We start from the raw sequence: 21974 nt of genomic DNA on the forward strand, positions 1-21974 counted from the left end.
GGCTCACCCCTGCTGTCACCGAGGGTCGTGCCAAGGCCTCCCGCCAAGCAGGCATCGGACGGAATACACGACCCCCAGATTCCTTTAACGGAATACCCCTAAAAATTGAAGGCATAGGCGATGGCCACACCTAGCACTTCCACACAGCGCAACACATTATTCCAATGCCTAACCGCCACCCGAGCTAAAGGCTCGCCGCCAATACCCTCAAAGCTGCAACCAATCCCAGATGTTTCTAATGACACTAGCTAACCAAAAATCATTCCCCATATTCGATAGGTGGACACCGTCATCCCGGTATAAAGCCTTGTCGCTAATCCGGATACGGTCATGATAAATCACTTGGCCATCCATAAAGCGCACCCGCCGGGCTACCGCCCGATTTACGAGTTTCCTGGTTCTTTCAATGGCCATCAAGTTTAGCGCACCGCGCCACACAGTTCTTTTCAGGAAGGAGGACCAGAAAACTGTCGTTCTGGGACACAAGGCAGCGAATGCATCCAAGTCTCTTTTTATGCTTGACAACAAGTCCACACTCCTTCTGTTGACAAGGTCATTCTCCCCTAAATGAATCACCAGGACGTCGGGAGAGCCAAGCTTGGCTACTTTCTCCCGCAGCAAAGGCATCAGTTCTTCCCAACGCATGCCTCTTCTCGAAAACCAGGAAACTCGAACATCACGCGGCAGGCCAAGGTTGGGTGCCAGGCCGCAGTTCACCGCTCGCACGCGGGCCCAATGAACAATGCTGTGACCGCAAATCCACACGTTTCTTCCGGGCATAGCTGGGAATAAAGATAGAACAAAGGAAGGGTAAGCAGACTAAGGGGTAGGCGCAAGGTTGCGAATATATGACTTATAAACATTGGATTTCCACCGGCCCAACTCTTTTATCCTTTCTGCCGGCAGCCCCAGGTGCGCGGCCGTGGTGGCGGCCCCGATCCTGAACGAATGTGCAGCGTACGCATGGGGGGGTAGGCCACAAGCCTCAATAGCCTTGCGCATTACTCTAGTGAATTGGCATCTCAACAGGGGCGACCCGTCCTCGTGTATCAGGAACGGTCCCGGGACGGCTGGTCTGAGGCGGAGAAACCGCCTCGTGTCCTTCACTGGACATGGGCCCTGCTGGGCGGACGCCGTGAGCTTGAGCAGGACACCCTTGCCAGTCTGATCGGTCTTGGACTGACGCACCAGAATTGACACAGCAGATTCGGATAACTGTACATCCTCACACAGGAGGCCGCGAGCTAAACCCCGCGCACTAGCCTCACACACCACTTCACCAACTCTGAGCGCACCAAAAAAGGCTATAGCGTAAGCCGCCGAGAAGAGTCGCGCCTCAAACTTGGACCCACAGATTGTCCTGAGCTTTACGCGTATCTGAGATAGCAATCCATAAGAAATAGGCTTACGACCGGCGGACCTGGGCGGTTGCAACCTGCCCCAGCCCTCAATGGCTCTACGGATCAGAAAATCGCTACATGGGTCTTGCGCAAACGTCGCCTTTGAAAAGAAGCTGATGGCTGCTACGTGGATCTTTAAGGTTTTCGTAGCACGTCCAAGATCATCCAGATGGGACAGGTACTGCAGGACGTCATCAGTGGTGGGGGGTATGTTATGTGACAGCCCAGACAACCCAAACCTGAAACCCAGGAAATCACACCAGGCCTTCTTATAGGACCTGAGCGTGGAAGGTGCCACGGACGCTAATACTCCCTGTATCACTTTGCGTCTCCAACGTTCCACAGGTACTCCGGAAAGGGTTCGGGCAACAGTTGTGCTCCAGGTGCGAGCGACCGGAAACGAGGAATCTGGAATCGAGACAAGGCGTCGGCTATATCATTATTGGCACCTGGTACGAATTTGGCTGAAAATACGATATTGTACTCAAGGCAACGGAGGACGAACGCCCGCAGGAGAGAGGAGACCCTCGCAGACCGCGATGACTGCCTGGCAAGAATGTTCACCACCGCCAGGTTGTCGGTCCTGAAGCACACTCGGTGATCTCGGAACTCCTCTGTCCAGATGTGCACGGCCACTACTATTGGAAAGAACTCGAGAAAGGTGAGATCCCGCGTGATGGCCTGACCCTGCCATGCTGCGGGCCAGCGTTGCGCGCACCAGCGCCCTTTGAAATACAAACCGAAACCTAACGACCCTGCTGCGTCCGATTGAACCTGAAAATCGGATGATAGATTCAAAACATCCTGCCAAAGAGAAACCCCGTTATACTTTCCCAAAAAGGTTGTCCAGACTTCGAGATCTGCTTTGACCATCCTGGGGAGGCGAACCCTGTGGAGGGGGTGTTTCAGACCGACTGATAGTCTGGCAAGGCGAGCACAGAAGGGGCGTCCGGGGGACACCACCCTGCACGCGAAGTTAAAGTGGCCCAATAAAGATGACCGCGCGGCTTAGAGATTTTTTCAAAAAAAAGTTGTTCAGACAATGCTGGCTAATTCTGTTTCTATGATAAAAACTCATGTGTTTCCACCGAAAAACCTTTCAGGGGATCGTTTGCAACAGTTTGGCAGCATTTTTGAGTGAATTCCAGAACATCAGATTTTTGCTGAAATTGTGACCGCGCGGCTTAGGGATTTTTTGCAAAAAAAGTTGTTCAGACCTTGCGGGCTAAATCTGTTTCAATGATAAAAACCCATCTGTTTCCACCAAAAAACCTTTCAGGGGATCGTTTGCAACAGTTTGGCAGCATTATTGAGTGAATTCCAGAACGTCAGATTTTTGTTGAAATTTTGACCGCGCGGCTTAGGGATTTTTTCAAAAAAAAGTTGTTCAGACATTGCTGGCTAATTCTGTTTCAATGATAAAAACCCATCTGTTTCCACCGAAAAACCTTTCAGGGGATCGTTTGCAACAGTTTGGCAGCATTTTTGAGTGAATTCCAGAACGTCAGATTTTTGCTGAAATTGTGACCGCGCGGCTTAGGGACTTTTTAAAAAAAAAGTTGTTCAGACCTTGCGGGCTAATTCTGTTTCAATGATAAAAACCCATCTGTTTCCACCGAAAAACCTTTCAGGGGATCATTTGCATCAGTTTGGCACCATTTTTGAGTGAATTCCAGAACGTCAGATTTTTGTGGAAATTGTAACCGCGCGGCTTAGGGATTTTTTCAAAAAAAAGTTGTTCAGACCTTGCGGGCTAATTCTGTTTCTATGATAAAAACCCATCTGTTTCCACCGAAAAACCTTTCAGGGGATCGTTTGCAACAGTTTGGCACCATTTTTGAGTGAATTCCAGAACGTCAGATTTTTGTGGAAATTGTGACCGCGCGGCTTAGAGATTTTTTTTTAAAAAAATGTTGTTCAGACCTTGCGGGCTAATTCTGTTTCTATGATAAAAACTCATGTGTTTCCACCGAAAAACCTTTCAGGGGATCGTTTGCAACAGTTTGGCACCATTTTTGAGTGAATTCCAGAACGTCAGATTTTTGTGGAAATTGTGACCGCGCGGCTTAGAGATTTTTTCAAAAAAAAGTTGTTCAGACAATGCTGGCTAATTCTGTTTCTATGATAAAAACTCATGTGTTTCCACCGAAAAACCTTTCAGGGGATCGTTTGCAACAGTTTGGCAGCATTTTTGATTGAATTCCAGAACATCAGATTTTTGCTGAAATTGTGACCGCGCGGCTTAGGGATTTTTTGCAAAAAAAGTTGTTCAGACCTTGCGGGCTAAATCTGTTTCAATGATAAAAACCCATCTGTTTCCACCGAAAAACCTTTCAGGGGATCGTTTGCAACAGTTTGGCAGCATTATTGAGGGAATTCCAGAACGTCAGATTTTTGTTGAAATTTTGACCGCGCGGCTTAGGGATTTTTTCAAAAAAAAGTTGTTCAGACATTGCTGGCTAATTCTCTTTCTATGATAAAAACTCATGTGTTTCCACCGAAAAACCTTTCAGGGGATCGTTTGCAACAGTTTGGCAGCATTTTTGAGTGAATTCACGAACATCAGATTTTTGCTGAAATTGTGACCGCGCGGCTTAGGGATTTTTTGCAAAAAAAGTTGTTCAGACCTTGCGGGCTAAATCTGTTTCAATGATAAAAACCCATCTGTTTCCACCGAAAAACCTTTCAGGGGATCGTTTGCAACAGTTTGGCACCATTTTTGAGTGAATTCCAGAACGTCAGATTTTTGTGGAAATTGTGACCGTGCGGCTTAGGGATTTTTTCAAAAAAAAGTTGTTCAGACATTGCTGGCTAATTCTGTTTCTATGATAAAAACCCATCTGTTTCCACCGAAAAACCTTTCAGGGGATCGTTTGCAACAGTTTGGCAGCATTTTTGAGTGAATTCCAGAACGTCAGATTTTTGCTGAAATTGTGACCGCGCGGCTTAGGGATTTTTTGCAAAAAAAGTTGTTCAGACCTTGCGGGCTAATTCTGTTTCTATGATAAAAACCCATGTGTATCCACCGAAAAACCTTTCAGGGGATCGTTTGCAACAGTTTGGCACCATTTTTGAGTGAATTCCAGAACATCAGATTTTTGCTGAAATTGTGACCGCGCGGCTTAGGGACTTTTTCAAAAAAAAGTTGTTCAGACCTTGCGGGCTAATTCTGTTTCTATGATAAAAACCCATCTGTTTCCAACGAAAAACCTTTCAGGGGATCGTTTGCAACAGTTTGGCACCATTTTTGAGTGAATTCCAGAACGTCAGATTTTTGCTGAAATTGTGACCGCGCGGCTTAGGGATTTTTTGCAAAAAAAGTTGTTCAGACCTTGCGGGCTAATTCTGTTTTGATGATAAAAACTCATGTGTTTCCACCGAAAAACCTTTCAAGGGATCGTTTGCAACAGTTTGGCACCATTTTTGAGTGAATTCCAGAACGTCAGATTTTTGTTGAAATTTTGACCGCGCGGCTTAGGGATTTTTTCAAAAAAAAGTTGTTCAGACATTGCTGGCTAATTCTGTTTCAATGATAAAAACCCATCTGTTTCCACCGAAAAACCTTTCAGGGGATCGTTTGCAACAGTTTGGCAGCATTTTTGAGTGAATTCCAGAACGTCAGATTTTTGCTGAAATTGTGACCGCGCGGCTTAGGGACTTTTTAAAAAAAAAGTTGTTCAGACCTTGCGGGCTAATTCTGTTTCAATGATAAAAACCCATCTGTTTCCACCGAAAAACCTTTCAGGGGATCATTTGCATCAGTTTGGCACCATTTTTGAGTGAATTCCAGAACGTCAGATTTTTGTGGAAATTGTAACCGCGCGGCTTAGGGATTTTTTCAAAAAAAAGTTGTTCAGACCTTGCGGGCTAATTCTGTTTCTATGATAAAAACCCATCTGTTTCCACCGAAAAACCTTTCAGGGGATCGTTTGCAACAGTTTGGCACCATTTTTGAGTGAATTCCAGAACGTCAGATTTTTGTGGAAATTGTGACCGCGCGGCTTAGAGATTTTTTTTAAAAAAAATGTTGTTCAGACCTTGCGGGCTAATTCTGTTTCTATGATAAAAACTCATGTGTTTCCACCGAAAAACCTTTCAGGGGATCGTTTGCAACAGTTTGGCACCATTTTTGAGTGAATTCCAGAACGTCAGATTTTTGTGGAAATTGTGACCGCGCGGCTTAGAGATTTTTTCAAAAAAAAGTTGTTCAGACAATGCTGGCTAATTCTGTTTCTATGATAAAAACTCATGTGTTTCCACCGAAAAACCTTTCAGGGGATCGTTTGCAACAGTTTGGCAGCATTTTTGATTGAATTCCAGAACATCAGATTTTTGCTGAAATTGTGACCGCGCGGCTTAGGGATTTTTTGCAAAAAAAGTTGTTCAGACCTTGCGGGCTAAATCTGTTTCAATGATAAAAACCCATCTGTTTCCACCGAAAAACCTTTCAGGGGATCGTTTGCAACAGTTTGGCAGCATTATTGAGGGAATTCCAGAACGTCAGATTTTTGTTGAAATTTTGACCGCGCGGCTTAGGGATTTTTTCAAAAAAAAGTTGTTCAGACATTGCTGGCTAATTCTCTTTCTATGATAAAAACTCATGTGTTTCCACCGAAAAACCTTTCAGGGGATCGTTTGCAACAGTTTGGCAGCATTTTTGAGTGAATTCACGAACATCAGATTTTTGCTGAAATTGTGACCGCGCGGCTTAGGGATTTTTTGCAAAAAAAGTTGTTCAGACCTTGCGGGCTAAATCTGTTTCAATGATAAAAACCCATCTGTTTCCACCGAAAAACCTTTCAGGGGATCGTTTGCAACAGTTTGGCACCATTTTTGAGTGAATTCCAGAACGTCAGATTTTTGTGGAAATTGTGACCGTGCGGCTTAGGGATTTTTTCAAAAAAAAGTTGTTCAGACATTGCTGGCTAATTCTGTTTCTATGATAAAAACCCATCTGTTTCCACCGAAAAACCTTTCAGGGGATCGTTTGCAACAGTTTGGCAGCATTTTTGAGTGAATTCCAGAACGTCAGATTTTTGCTGAAATTGTGACCGCGCGGCTTAGGGATTTTTTGCAAAAAAAGTTGTTCAGACCTTGCGGGCTAATTCTGTTTCTATGATAAAAACCCATGTGTATCCACCGAAAAACCTTTCAGGGGATCGTTTGCAACAGTTTGGCACCATTTTTGAGTGAATTCCAGAACATCAGATTTTTGCTGAAATTGTGACCGCGCGGCTTAGGGACTTTTTCAAAAAAAAGTTGTTCAGACCTTGCGGGCTAATTCTGTTTCTATGATAAAAACCCATCTGTTTCCAACGAAAAACCTTTCAGGGGATCGTTTGCAACAGTTTGGCACCATTTTTGAGTGAATTCCAGAACGTCAGATTTTTGCTGAAATTGTGACCGCGCGGCTTAGGGATTTTTTGCAAAAAAAGTTGTTCAGACCTTGCGGGCTAATTCTGTTTTGATGATAAAAACTCATGTGTTTCCACCGAAAAACCTTTCAAGGGATCGTTTGCAACAGTTTGGCACCATTTTTGAGTGAATTCCAGAACGTCAGATTTTTGTGGAAATTGTGACCGCGCGGCTTAGGGATTTTTTCAAAAAAAAGTTGTTCAGACAATGCTGGCTAATTCTGTTTCTATGATAAAAACTCATGTGTTTCCACCGAAAAACCTTTCAGGGGATCGTTTGCAACAGTTTGGCAGCATTTTTGAGTGAATTCCAGAACATCAGATTTTTGCTGAAATTGTGACCGCGCGGCTTAGGGATTTTTTGCAAAAAAAGTTGTTCAGACCTTGCGGGCTAAATCTGTTTCAATGATAAAAACCCATCTGTTTCCACCGAAAAACCTTTCAGGGGATCGTTTGCAACAGTTTGGCACCATTTTTGAGTGAATTCCAGAACGTCAGATTTTTGTGGAAATTTTGACCGTGCGGCTTAGGGATTTTTTCAAAAAAAAGTTGTTCAGACATTGCTGGCTCATTCTGTTTCTATGATAAAAACTCATGTGTTTCCACCGAAAAACCTTTCAGGGGATCGTTTGCAACAGTTTGGCAGCATTTTTGAGTGAATTCCAGAACGTCAGATTTTTGCTGAAATTGTGACCGCGCGGCTTAGGGATTTTTTGCAAAAAAAGTTGTTCAGACCTTGCGTGCTAATTCTGTTTCTATGATAAAAACCCATGTGTATCCACCGAAAAACCTTTCAGGGGATCGTTTGCAACAGTTTGGCACCATTTTTGAGTGAATTCCAGAACATCAGATTTTTGTTGAAATTGTGACCGCGCGGCTTAGGGATTTTGTCAAAAAAATGTTGTTCAGACCTTGCGGGCTAATTCTGTTTCGATGATAAAAACCCATCTGTTTCCACCGAAAAACCTTTCAGAGGATCGTTTGCAACAGTTTGGCACCATTTTTGAGTGAATTCCAGAACGTCAGATTTTTGCTGAAATTGTGAACGCGCGGCTTAGGGATTTTTTCAAAAACAAGTTGTTCAGACCTTGCTGGCTAATTCTGTTTCAATGATAAAAACCATCTGTTTCCACCGAAAAACCTTTCAGGGGATCGCTTGCAACAATTTGGCAGCATTTTTGAGTGAATTCCAGAACGTCAGATTTTTGCTGAAATTGTGACCGCGCGGCTTAGGGATTTTTTGCAAAAAAAGTTGTTCAGACCTTGCGGGCTAATTCTGTTTCAATGATAAAAACCCATCTGTTTCCACCGAAAAACCTTTCAGGGGATCGTTTGTAACAGTTTGGCACCGTTTTTGAGTGAATTCCAGAATGTCAGATTTTTGCTGAAATTGTGACCGAGCGGCTTAGGGATTTTTTCAAAAAAATGTTGTTCAGACCTTGCGGGCTAATTCTGTTTCGATGATAAAAACCCATCTGTTTCCACCGAAAAACCTTTCAGGGGATCGTTTGCAACAGTTTGGCACCATTTTTGAGTGAATTCCAGAACGTCAGATTTTTGCTGAAATTGTGACCGCGCGGCTTAGGGACTTTTTTTAAAAAAAGTTGTTCAGACCTTGCGGGCTAATTCTGTTTCAATGATAAAAACCCATCTATTTCCACCGGAACACCTTTTAGGGGATCGTTTGCAACAGTTTGGCACCGGTTTTGAGTGAATTGCAGAACGTCAGATTTTTGATGAAATTGTGACTTAGGGATTTTTTTCAAAAAAATGTTGTTCAGACCTTGCGGGCTAATTCTGTTTCGATGATAAAAACCCATCTGTTTCCACCGAAAATCCTTTCAGGGGATCGTTTGCAACAGTTTGGCAGCAATATTGAGTGAATTCCAGAACGTCAGATTTTTGTTGAAATTTTGAGCGCGCGGCTTAGGGATTTTTTCAAAAAAAAGTTGTTCAGACATTGCTGGCTAATTCTGTTTCAATGATAAAAACCCATCTGTTTCCACCGAAAAACCTTTCAGGGGATCGTTTGCAACAGTTTGGCACCATTTTTGAGTGAATTCCTGAACGTCAGATTTTTGTGGAAATTGTGACCGCGCGGCTTAGGGATTTTTTCAAAAAAAAGTTGTTCAGACATTGCTGGCTAATTCTCTTTCTATGATAAAAACTCATGTGTTTCCACCGAAAAACCTTTCAGGGGATCGTTTGCAACAGTTTGGCAGCATTTTTGAGTGAATTCACGAACATCAGATTTTTGCTGAAATTGTGACCGCGCGGCTTAGGGATTTTTTGCAAAAAAAGTTGTTCAGACCTTGCGGGCTAAATCTGTTTCAATGATAAAGACCCATCTGTTTCCACCGAAAAACCTTTCAGGGGATCGTTTGCAACAGTTTGGAACCATTTTTGAGTGAATTCCAGAACGTCAGATTTTTGTGGAAATTGTGACCGCGCGGCTTAGGGATTTTTTCAAAAAAAAGTTGTTCAGACATTGCTGGCTAATTCTGTTTCTATGATAAAAACCCATCTGTTTCCACCGAAAAACCTTTCAGGGGATCGTTTGCAACAGTTTGGCAGCATTTTTGAGTGAATTCCAGAACGTCAGATTTTTGCTGAAATTGTGACCGCGCGGCTTAGGGACTTTTTAAAAAAAAAGTTGTTCAGACCTTGCGGGCTAATTCTGTTTCAATGATAAAAACCCATCTGTTTCCACCGAAAAACCTTTCAGGGGATCATTTGCATCAGTTTGGCACCATTTTTGAGTGAATTCCAGAACGTCAGATTTTTGTGGAAATTGTAACCGCGCGGCTTAGGGATTTTTTCAAAAAAAAGTTGTTCAGACCTTGCGGGCTAATTCTGTTTCTATGATAAAAACCCATCTGTTTCCACCGAAAAACCTTTCAGGGGATCGTTTGCAACAGTTTGGCACCATTTTTGAGTGAATTCCAGAACGTCAGATTTTTGTGGAAATTGTGACCGCGCGGCTTAGAGATTTTTTTTAAAAAAAATGTTGTTCAGACCTTGCGGGCTAATTCTGTTTCTATGATAAAAACTCATGTGTTTCCACCGAAAAACCTTTCAGGGGATCGTTTGCAACAGTTTGGCACCATTTTTGAGTGAATTCCAGAACGTCAGATTTTTGTGGAAATTGTGACCGCGCGGCTTAGAGATTTTTTCAAAAAAAAGTTGTTCAGACAATGCTGGCTAATTCTGTTTCTATGATAAAAACTCATGTGTTTCCACCGAAAAACCTTTCAGGGGATCGTTTGCAACAGTTTGGCAGCATTTTTGAGTGAATTCCAGAACATCAGATTTTTGCTGAAATTGTGACCGCGCGGCTTAGGGATTTTTTGCAAAAAAAGTTGTTCAGACCTTGCGGGCTAAATCTGTTTCAATGATAAAAACCCATCTGTTTCCACCGAAAAACCTTTCAGGGGATCGTTTACAACAGTTTGGCACCATTTTTGAGTGAATTCCAGAACGTCAGATTTTTGTGGAAATTGTGACCGTGCGGCTTAGGGATTTTTTCAAAAAAAAGTTGTTCAGACATTGCTGGCTCATTCTGTTTCTATGATAAAAACTCATGTGTTTCCACCGAAAAACCTTTCAGGGGATCGTTTGCAACAGTTTGGCAGCATTTTTGAGTGAATTCCAGAACGTCAGATTTTTGCTGAAATTGTGACCGCGCGGCTTAGGGATTTTTTGCAAAAAAAGTTGTTCAGACCTTGCGTGCTAATTCTGTTTCTATGATAAAAACCCATGTGTATCCACCGAAAAACCTTTCAGGGGATCGTTTGCAACAGTTTGGCACCATTTTTGAGTGAATTCCAGAACATCAGATTTTTGCTGAAATTGTGACCGCGCGGCTTAGGGATTTTTTCAAAAAAATGTTGTTCAGACCTTGCGGGCTAATTCTGTTTCGATGATAAAAACCCATCTGTTTCCAACGAAAAACCTTTCAGGGGATCGTTTGCAACAGTTTGGCACCATTTTTGAGTGAATTCCAGAACGTCAGATTTTTGCTGAAATTGTGACCGCGCGGCTTAGGGATTTTTTCAAAAAAAAGTTGTTCAGACCTTGCGGGCTAATTCTGTTTCAATGATAAAAACCCATCTGTTTCCACCGAAAAACCTTTCAGGGGATCGTTTGCAACAGTTTGGCACCATTTTTGAGTGAATTCCAGAACGTCAGATTTTTGCTGAAATTGTGACCGCGCGGCTTAGGGATTTTTTGCAAAAAAAGTTGTTCAGACCTTGCGGGCTAATTCTGTTTCAATGATAAAAACCCATCTGTTTCCACCGAAAAACCTTTCAGGGGATCGTTTGCAACAGTTTGGCACCATTTTTGAGTGAATTCCAGAACGTCAGATTTTTGCTGAAATTGTGACCGCGCGGCTTAGGGATTTTTTCAAAATAATGTTGTTCAGACCTTGCGGGCTAATTCTGTTTTGATGATAAAAACCCATCTGTTTCCACCGAAAAACCTTTCAGAGGATCGTTTGCAACAGTTTGGCAGCATTTTTGAGTGAATTCCAGAACGTCAGATTTTTGCTGAAATTGTGACCGCGCGGCTTAGGGATTTTTTGCAAAAAAAGTTGTTCAGACATTGCGGGCTAATTCTGTTTCAATGATAAAAACCCATCTGTTTCCACCGAAAAACCTTTCAGGGGATCGTTTGCAACAGTTTGGCACCGTTTTTGAATGAATTCCAGAACGTCAGATTTTTGCTGAAATTGTGACCGAGCGGCTTAGGGATTTTTTCAAAAAAATGTTGTTCAGACCTTGCGGGCTAATTCTGTTTTGATGATAAAAACCCATCTGTTTCCAACGAAAAACCTTTCAGGGGATCGTTTGCAACAGTTTGGCACCATTTTTGAGTGAATTCCAGAACGTCAGTTTTTTGCTGAAATTGTGACCGCGCGGCTTAGGGATTTTTTTTAAAAAAAATGTTGTTCAGACCTTGCGGGCTAATTCTGTTTCTATGATAAAAACTCATGTGTTTCCACCGAAAAACCTTTCAGGGGATCGTTTGCAACAGTTTGGCACCATTTTTGAGTGAATTCCAGAACGTCAGATTTTTGCTGAAATTGTGACCGCGCGGCTTAGGGATTTTTTCAAAAAAAAGTTGTTCAGACCTTGCGGGCTAATTCTTTTTCAATGATAAAAACCCATCTGTTTCCACCGAAAACCCTTTCAGGGGATCGTTTGCAACAGTTTGGCACCATTTTTGAGTGAATTCCAGAACGTCAGATTTTTGCTGAAATTGTGACCGCGCGGCTTAGGGATTTTTTCAAAAAAAAGTTGTTCAGACCTTGCCGGCCAATTCTTTTTCTATGATAAAAACTCATGTGTTTCCACCGAAAAACCTTTCAGAGGATCGTTTGCAACAGTTTGGCAGCATTTTTGAGTGAATTCCAGAACGTCAGATTTTTGCTGAAATTGTGACCGCGCGGCTTAGGGATTTTTTGCAAAAAAAGTTGTTCAGACATTGCGGGCTAATTCTGTTTCAATGATAAAAACGCATCTGTTTCCACCGAAAAACCTTTCAGGGGATCGAATGCAACAGTTTGGCACCGTTTTTGAATGAATTCCAGAACGTCAGATTTTTGCTGAAATTGTGACCGAGCGGCTTAGGGATTTTTTCAAAAAAATGTTGTTCAGACCTTGCGGGCTAATTCTGTTTTGATGATAAAAACCCATCTGTTTCCAACGAAAAACCTTTCAGGGGATCATTTGCAACAGTTTGGCACCATTTTTGAGTGAATTCCAGAACGTCAGTTTTTTGCTGAAATTGTGACCGCGCGGCTTAGGGATTTTTTTTAAAAAAAATGTTGTTCAGACCTTGCGGGCTAATTCTGTTTCTATGATAAAAACTCATGTGTTTCCACCGAAAAACCTTTCAGGGGATCGTTTGCAACAGTTTGGCACCATTTTTGAGTGAATTCCAGAACGTCAGATTTTTGCTGAAATTGTGACCGCGCGGCTTAGGGATTTTTTCAAAAAAAAGTTGTTCAGACCTTGCGGGCTAATTCTGTTTCAATGATAAAAACCCATCTGTTTCCACCGAAAAACCTTTCAGGGGATCGTTTGCAACAGTTTGGCACCATTTTTGAGTGAATTCCAGAACGTCAGATTTTTGCTGAAATTGTGACCGCGCGGCTTAGGGATTTTTTCAAAAAAAAGTTGTTCAGACCTTGCTGGCTAATTCTGTTTCAATGATAAAAACCCATCTGTTTCCACCGAAAAACCTTTCAGGGGATCGTTTGCAACAGTTTGGCACCATTTTTGAGTGAATTCCAGAACGTCAGATTTTTGCTGAAATTGTGATCGCGCGGCTTAGGGATTTTTTCAAAAAAAAGTTGTTCAGACCTTGCTGAATAATTCTGTTTCAATGATAAAAACCCATCTGTTTCCACCGAAAAACCTTTCAGGGGATCGTTTGCAACAGTTTGGCACCATTTTTGAGTGAATTCCAGAACGTCAGATTTTTGCTGAAATTGTGACCGCGCGGCTTAGGGATTTTTTCAAAAAAATGTTGTTCAGACCTTGCGGGCTAGTTCTGTTTTGATGATAAAAACCCATCTGTTTCCACCGAAAAACCTTTCAGGGGATCGTTTGCAACAGTTTGGCAGCATTTTTGAGTGAATTCCAGAACGTCAGATTTTTGCTGAAATTGTGACCGCGCGGCTTAGGGATTTTTTTGCAAAAAAAGTTGTTCAGACATTGCGGGCTAATTCTGTTTCAATGATAAAAACCCATCTGTTTCCACCGAAAAACCTTTCAGGGGATCGTTTGCAACAGTTTGGCACCGTTTTTGAATGAATTCCAGAACGTCAGATTTTTGCTGAAATTGTGACCGAGCGGCTTAGGGATTTTTTTTTTAAAAAAGTTGTTCAGACCTTGCGGGCTAATTCTGTTTCTATGATAAAAACTCATGTGTTTCCACCGAAAAACCTTTCAGGGGATCGTTTGCAACAGTTTGGCACCATTTTTGAGTGAATTCCAGAACGTCAGATTTTTGCTGAAATTGTGAACGCGCGGCTTAGGGATTTTTTCAAAAAAAAGTTGTTCAGACCTTGCGGGCTAATTCTGTTTTGATGATAAAAACCCATCTGTTTCCAACGAAAAACCTTTCAGGGGATCGTTTGCAACAGTTTGGCACCGTTTTTGAGTGAATTCCAGAACGTCAGATTTTTGCTGAAATTGTGACCGCGCGGCTTAGGGATTTTTTTTAAAAAAAATGTTGTTCAGACCTTGCGGGCTAATTCTGTTTCTATGATAAAAACTCATGTGTTTCCACCGAAAAACCTTTCAGGGGATCGTTTGCAACAGTTTGGCACCATTTTTGAGTGAATTCCAGATCGTCAGATTTTTGCTGAAATTGTGACCGCGCGGCTTAGGGATTTTTTCAAAAAAAAGTTGTTCAGACCTTGCGGGCTAATTCTGTTTCAATGATAAAAACCCATCTGTTTCCACCGAAAAACATTTCAGGGGATCGTTTGCAACAGTTTGGCACCATTTTTGAGTGAATTCCAGAACGTCAGATTTTTGCTGAAATTGTGACCGCGCGGCTTAGGGATTTTTTCAAAAAAAAGTTGTTCAGACCTTGCTGGCTAATTCTGTTTCAATGATAAAAACCCATCTGTTTCCACCAAAAAACCTTTCAGGGGATCGTTTGCAACAGTTTGGCACCATTTTTGAGTGAATTCCAGAACGTCAGATTTTTGCTGAAATTGTGACCGCGCGGCTTAGGGATTTTTTCAAAAAAAAGTTGTTCAGACCTTGCTGAATAATTCTGTTTCAATGATAAAAACCCATCTGTTTCCACCGAAAAACCTTTCAGGGGATCGTTTGCAACAGTTTGGCACCATTTTTGAGTGAATTCCAGAACGTTAGATTTTTGCTGAAATTGTGACCGCGCGGCTTAGGGATTTTTTCAAAAAAATGTTGTTCAGACCTTGCGGGCTAGTTCTGTTTTGATGATAAAAACCCATCTGTTTCCACCGAAAAACCTTTCAGGGGATCGTTTGCAACAGTTTGGCAGCATTTTTGAGTGAATTCCAGAACGTCAGATTTTTGCTGAAATTGTATCCGCGCGGCTTAGGGATTTCTTTGCAAAAAATGTTGTTCAGACATTGCGGGCTAATTCTGTTTCAATGATAAAAACCCATCTGTTTCCACCGAAAAACCTTTCAGGGGATCGTTTGCAACAGTTTGGCACTGTTTTTGAATGAATTCCAGAACGTCAGATTTTTGCTGAAATTGTGACCGAGCGGCTTAGGGATTTTTTCAAAAAAATGTTGTTCAGACCTTGCGGGCTAATTCTGTTTTGATGATAAAAACCCATCTGTTTCCAACGAAAAACCTTTCAGGGGATCGTTTGCAACAGTTTGGCACCATTTTTGAGTGAATTCCAGAACGTCAGATTTTTGCTGAAATTGTGACCGCGCGGCTTAGGGATTTTTTCAAAAAAAAGTTGTTCAGACCTTGCTGGCTAATTCTGTTTCAATGATAAAAACCCATCTGTTTCCACCGAAAAACCTTTCAGGGGATCGTTTGCAACAGTTTGGCACCATTTTTGAGTGAATTCCAGAACGTCAGATTTTTGCTGAAATTGTGACCGCGCGGCTTAGGGATTTTTTCAAAAAAAAGTTGTTCAGACCTTGCTGAATAATTCTGTTTCAATGATAAAAACCCATCTGTTTCCACCGAAAAACCTTTCAGGGGATCGTTTGCAACAGTTTGGCACCATTTTTGAGTGAATTCCAGAACGTCAGATTTTTGCTGAAATTGTGACCGCGCGGCTTAGGGATTTTTTCAAAAAAATGTTGTTCAGACCTTGCGGGCTAGTTCTGTTTTGATGATAAAAACCCATCTGTTTCCACCGAAAAACCTTTCAGGGGATCGTTTGCAACAGTTTGGCAGCATTTTTGAGTGAATTCCAGAACGTCAGATTTTTGCTGAAATTGTGACCGCGCGGCTTAGGGATTTTTTTGCAAAAAAAGTTGTTCAGACATTGCGGGCTAATTCTGTTTCAATGATAAAAACCCATCTGTTTCCACCGAAAAACCTTTCAGGGGATCGTTTGCAACAGTTTGGCACCGTTTTTGAATGAATTCCAGAACGTCAGATTTTTGCTGAAATTGTGACCGAGCGGCTTAGGGATTTTTTCAAAAAAATGTTGTTCAGACCTTGCGGGCTAATTCTGTTTTGATGATAAAAACCCATCTGTTTCCACCGAAAAACCTTTCAGGGGATCGTTTGCAACAGTTTGGCACCATTTTTGAGTGAATTCCAGAACGTCAGATTTTTGCTGAAATTGTGACCGCGCGGCTTAGGGATTTTTTCAAAAAAATGTTGTTCAGACCTTGCGGGCTAGTTCTGTTTTGATGATAAAAACCCATCTGTTTCCACCGAAAAACCTTTCAGGGGATCGTTTGCAACAGTTTGGCAGCATTTTTGAGTGAATTCCAGAACGTCAGATTTTTGCTGAAATTGTGACCGCGCGGCTTAGGGATTTTTTTGCAAAAAAAGTTGTTCAGACATTGCGGGCTAATTCTGTTTCAATGATAAAAACCCATCTGTTTCCACCGAAAAACCTTTCAGGGGATCGTTTGCAACAGTTTGGCACCGTTTTTGAATGAATTCCAGAACGTCAGATTTTTGCTGAAATTGTGACCGAGCGGCTTAGGGATTTTTTCAAAAAAATGTTGTTCAGACCTTGCGGGCTAATTCTGTTTTGATGATAAAAACCCATCTGTTTCCAACGAAAAACCTTTCAGGGGATCGTTTGCAACAGTTTGGCACCATTTTTGAGTGAATTCCAGAACGTCAGATTTTTGCTGAAATTGTGACCGCGCGGATTAGGGATTTTTTTTTAAAAAAAGTTGTTCAGACCTTGCGGGCTAATTCTGTTTCTATGATAAAAACTCATGTGTTTCCACCGAAAAACCTTTCAGGGGATCGTTTGCAACAGTTTGGCACCATTTTTGAGTGAATTCCAGAACGTCAGATTTTTGCTGAAATTGTGAACGCGCGGCTTAGGGATTTTTTCAAAAAAAATTTGTTCAGACCTTGCGGGCTAATTCTGTTTCAATGATAAAAACCCATCTGTTTCCACCGATAAAACCTTTCAGGGGATCGTTTGCAACAGTTTGGCACCGTTTTTGAGTGAATTCCAGAACGTCAGATTTTTGCTGAAATTGTGACCGAGCGGCTTAGGGATTTTTTCAAAATAATGTTGTTCAGACCTTGCGGGCTAATTCTGTTTTGATGATAAAAACCCATCTGTTTCCAACGAAAAACCTTTCAGGGGATCGTTTGCAACAGTTTGGCACCATTTTTGAGTGAATTCCAGAACGTCAGTTTTTTGCTGAAATTGTGACCGCGCGGCTTAGGGATTTTTTTTAAAAAAATGTTGTTCAGACCTTGCGGGCTAATTCTGTTTCTATGATAAAAACTCATGTGTTTCCCACGAAAAACCTTTCAGGGGATCGTTTGCAACAGTTTGGCACCATTTTTGAGTGAATTCCAGAACGTCAGATTTTTGCTGAAATTGTGACCGCGCGGCTTAGGGATTTTTTCAAAAAAAAGTTGTTCAGACCTTGCGGGCTAATTCTGTTTCAATGATAAAAACCCATCTGTTTCCACCGAAAAACCTTTCAGGGGATCGTTTGCAACAGTTTGGCACCATTTTTGAGTGAATTCCAGAACGTCAGATTTTTGCTGAAATTGTGACTGCGCGGCTTAGGGATTTTTTCAAAAAAAAGTTGTTCAGACCTTGCTGGCTAATTCTGTTTCAATGATAAAAACCCATCTGTTTCCACCGAAAAACCTTTCAGGGGATCGTTTGCAACAGTTTGGCACCATTTTTGAGTGAATTCCAGAACGTCAGATTTTTGCTGAAATTGTGACCGCGCGGCTTAGGGATTTTTTCAAAAAAATGTTGTTCAGACCTTGCGGGCTAGTTCTGTTTTGATGATAAAAACCCATCTGTTTCCACCGAAAAACCTTTCAGGGGATCGTTTGCAACAGTTTGGCAGCATTTTTGAGTGAATTCCAGAACGTCAGATTTTTGCTGAAATTGTGACCGCGCGGCTTAGGGATTTTTTTGCAAAAAAAGTTGTTCAGACATTGCGGGCTAATTCTGTTTCAATGATAAAAACCCATCTGTTTCCACCGAAAAACCTTTCAGGGGATCGTTTGCAACAGTTTGGCACCGTTTTTGAATGAATTCCAGAACGTCAGATTTTTGCTGAAATTGTGACCGAGCGGCTTAGGGATTTTTTCAAAAAAATGTTGTTCAGACCTTGCGGGGTAATTCTGTTTTGATGATAAAAACCCATCTGTTTCCAACGAAAAACCTTTCAGGGGATCGTTTGCAACAGTTTGGCACCATTTTTGAGTGAATTCCAGAACGTCAGATTTTTGCTGAAATTGTGACCGCGCGGATTAGGGATTTTTTTTTAAAAAAAGTTGTTCAGACCTTGCGGGCTAATTCTGTTTCTATGATAAAAACTCATGTGTTTCCACCGAAAAACCTTTCAGGGGATCGTTTGCAACAGTTTGGCACCATTTTTGAGTGAATTCCAGAACGTCAGATTTTTGCTGAAATTGTGAACGCGCGGCTTAGGGATTTTTTCAAAAAAAAGTTGTTCAGACCTTGCGGGCTAATTCTGTTTCAATGATAAAAACCCATCTGTTTCCACCGATAAAACCTTTCAGGGGATCGTTTGCAACAGTTTGGCACCGTTTTTGAGTGAATTCCAGAACGTCAGATTTTTGCTGAAATTGTGACCGAGCGGCTTAGGGATTTTTTCAAAATAATGTTGTTCAGACCTTGCGGGCTAATTCTGTTTTGATGATAAAAACCCATCTGTTTCCAACGAAAAACCTTTCAGGGGATCGTTTGCAACAGTTTGGCACCATTTTTGAGTGAATTCCAGAACGTCAGTTTTTTGCTGAAATTGTGACCGCGCGGCTTAGGGATTTTTTTAAAAAAAAATGTTGTTCAGACCTTGCGGGCTAATTCTGTTTCTATGATAAAAACTCATGTGTTTCCACCGAAAAACCTTTCAGGGGATCGTTTGCAACAGTTTGGCACCATTTTTGAGTGAATTCCAGAACGTCAGATTTTTGCTGAAATTGTGACCGCGCGGCTTAGGGATTTTTTCAAAAAAAAGTTGTTCAGACCTTGCGGGCTAATTCTGTTTCAATGATAAAAACCCATCTGTTTCCACCGAAAAACCTTTCAGGGGATCGTTTGCAACAGTTTGGCACCATTTTTAAGTGAATTCCAGAACGTCAGATTTTTGCTGAAATTGTGACCGCGCGGCTTAGGGATTTTTTCAAAAAAAAGTTGTTCAGACCTTGCTGAATAATTCTGTTTCAATGATAAAAACCCATCTGTTTCCACCGAAAAACCTTTCAGGGGATCGTTTGCAACAGTTTGGCAGCATTTTTGAGTGAATTCCAGAACGTCAGATTTTTGCTGAAATTGTGACCGCGCGGCTTAGGGATTTTTTTGCAAAAAAAGTTGTTCAGACCTTGCGGGCTAATTCTGTTTCAATGATAAAAACCCATCTGTTTCCACCGAAAAACCTTTCAGGGGATCGTTTGTAACAGTTTGGCACGGTTTTTGAGTGAATTCCAGAACGTCAGATTTTTGCTGAAATTGTGACCGAGCGGCTTAGGGATTTTTTAAAAAAAATGTTGTTCAGACCTTGCGGGCTAATTCTGTTTCAATGATAAAAACCCATCTGTTTCCACCGAAAAACCTTTCAGGGGATCGTTTGCAACAGTTTGGCACCATTTTTGAGTGAATTCCAGAACGTCAGATTTTTGCTGAAATTGTGACCGCGCGGCTTAGGGACTTTTTTAAAAAAAAGTTGTTCAGACCTTGCGGGCTAATTCTGTTTCAATGTTAAAAACCCATCTGTTTCCACCGAAAAAGCTTTTAGGGGATCGTTTGCAACAGTTTGGCACCGGTTTTGAGTGAATTGCAGAACGTCAGATTTTTGATGAAATTGTGACCGCGCGGCTTAGGGTTTTTTTTCAAAAAAATGTTGTTCAGACCTTGCGGGCTAATTCTGTTTCGATGAGAAAAACCCATCTGTTTCCACCGAAAAACCTTTCAGGGGATCGTTTGCAACAGTTTGGCGGCATTATTGAGTGAATTCCAGAACATCAGATTTTTGCTGAAATTTTGACCGCGCGGCTTAGGGATTTTTTCAAAAAAAAGTTGTTCAGACATTGCTGGCTGATTCTGTTTCAATGATAAAAACCCATCTGTTTCCACCGAAAAACCTTTCAGGGGATCGTTTGCAACAGTTTGGCAGCGTTTTTGAGTGAATTCCAGAACGACAGATTTTTGTGGAAATTGTGACCGCGCGGCTTAGGGATTTTTTCAAAAAAAAGTTGTTCAGACATTGCTGGCTAATTCTGTTTGTATGATAAAAACTCATGTGTTTCCATCGAAAAACCTTTCAGGGGATCGTTTGCAACAGTTTGGCAGCATTTTTGAGTGAATTCCAGAACATCAGATTCTTGCTGAAATTGTGACCGCGCGGCTTAGGGATATTTTGCAAAAAAAGTTGTTCAGACCTTGCGGGCCCATTCTGTTTCAATGATAAAAACTCATGTGTTTCCACTGAAAAACCTTTCAGGGGATCGTTTGCAACAGTTTGGCACCATTTTTGAGTGAATTCCAGAACGTCAGATTTTTGCTGAAATTGTGACCGCGCGGCTTAGGGATTTTTTCAAAAAAATGTTGTTCAGACCTTGCGGGCTAATTCTGTTTTGATGATAAAAACCCATCTGTTTCCAACGAAAAACCTTTCAGGGGATCGTTTGCAACAGTTTGGCACCATTTTTGAGTGAATTCCAGAACGTCAGATTTTTGCTGAAATTGTGACCGCGCGGATTAGGGATTTTTTTTTAAAAAAAGTTGTTCAGACCTTGCGGGCTAATTCTGTTTCTATGATAAAAACTCATGTGTTTCCACCGAAAAACCTTTCAGGGGATCGTTTGCAACAGTTTGGCACCATTTTTGAGTGAATTCCAGAACGTCAGATTTTTGCTGAAATTGTGAACGCGCGGCTTAGGGATTTTTTCAAAAAAAAGTTGTTCAGACCTTGCGGGCTAATTCTGTTTCAATGATAAAAACCCATCTGTTTCCACCGATAAAACCTTTCAGGGGATCGTTTGCAACAGTTTGGCACCGTTTTTGAGTGAATTCCAGAACGTCAGATTTTTGCTGAAATTGTGACCGAGCGGCTTAGGGATTTTTTCAAAATAATGTTGTTCAGACCTTGCGGGCTAATTCTGTTTTGATGATAAAAACCCATCTGTTTCCAACGAAAAACCTTTCAGGGGATCGTTTGCAACAGTTTGGCACCATTTTTGAGTGAATTCCAGAACGTCAGTTTTTTGCTGAAATTGTGACCGCGCGGCTTAGGGATTTTTTTAAAAAAAATGTTGTTCAGACCTTGCGGGCTAATTCTGTTTCTATGATAAAAACTCATGTGTTTCCACCGAAAAACCTTTCAGGGGATCGTTTGCAACAGTTTGGCACCATTTTTGAGTGAATTCCAGAACGTCAGATTTTTGCTGAAATTGTGACCGCGCGGCTTAGGGATTTTTTCAAAAAAAAGTTGTTCAGACCTTGCGGGCTAATTCTGTTTCAATGATAAAAACCCATCTGTTTCCACCGAAAAACCTTTCAGGGGATCGTTTGCAACAGTTTGGCACCATTTTTAAGTGAATTCCAGAACGTCAGATTTTTGCTGAAATTGTGACCGCGCGGCTTAGGGATTTTTTCAAAAAAAAGTTGTTCAGACCTTGCTGAATAATTCTGTTTCAATGATAAAAACCCATCTGTTTCCACCGAAAAACCTTTCAGGGGATCGTTTGCAACAGTTTGGCAGCATTTTTGAGTGAATTCCAGAACGTCAGATTTTTGCTGAAATTGTGACCGCGCGGCTTAGGGATTTTTTTGCAAAAAAAGTTGTTCAGACCTTGCGGGCTAATTCTGTTTCAATGATAAAAACCCATCTGTTTCCACCGAAAAACCTTTCAGGGGATCGTTTGTAACAGTTTGGCACGGTTTTTGAGTGAATTCCAGAACGTCAGATTTTTGCTGAAATTGTGACCGAGCGGCTTAGGGA

General features: G+C 41.6%; 1 protein-coding gene across 1 annotated transcript; it reads right to left on the reverse strand.

Moving 5' to 3' along the window:
• Window positions 1–819: 819 nt before the first annotated feature.
• Window positions 820–2273, reverse strand: LOC308579627 (integrase/recombinase xerD homolog; the record flags this gene model as incomplete). The annotated part of the gene is made up of 2 exons (XM_081214199.1): window positions 820–1639; window positions 2230–2273. The coding sequence occupies 2 exons, from the start codon at window positions 2271–2273 to the stop codon at window positions 820–822; spliced, it is 864 nt and encodes a 287-aa protein (XP_081070325.1).
• Window positions 2274–21974: the final 19701 nt, after the last annotated feature.

This window comes from Podarcis bocagei (assembly GCF_964188305.1).
Source record: "Podarcis bocagei genome assembly, contig: HAP1_SCAFFOLD_368, whole genome shotgun sequence".
Classification (NCBI taxonomy): domain Eukaryota; kingdom Metazoa; phylum Chordata; class Lepidosauria; order Squamata; family Lacertidae; genus Podarcis; species Podarcis bocagei.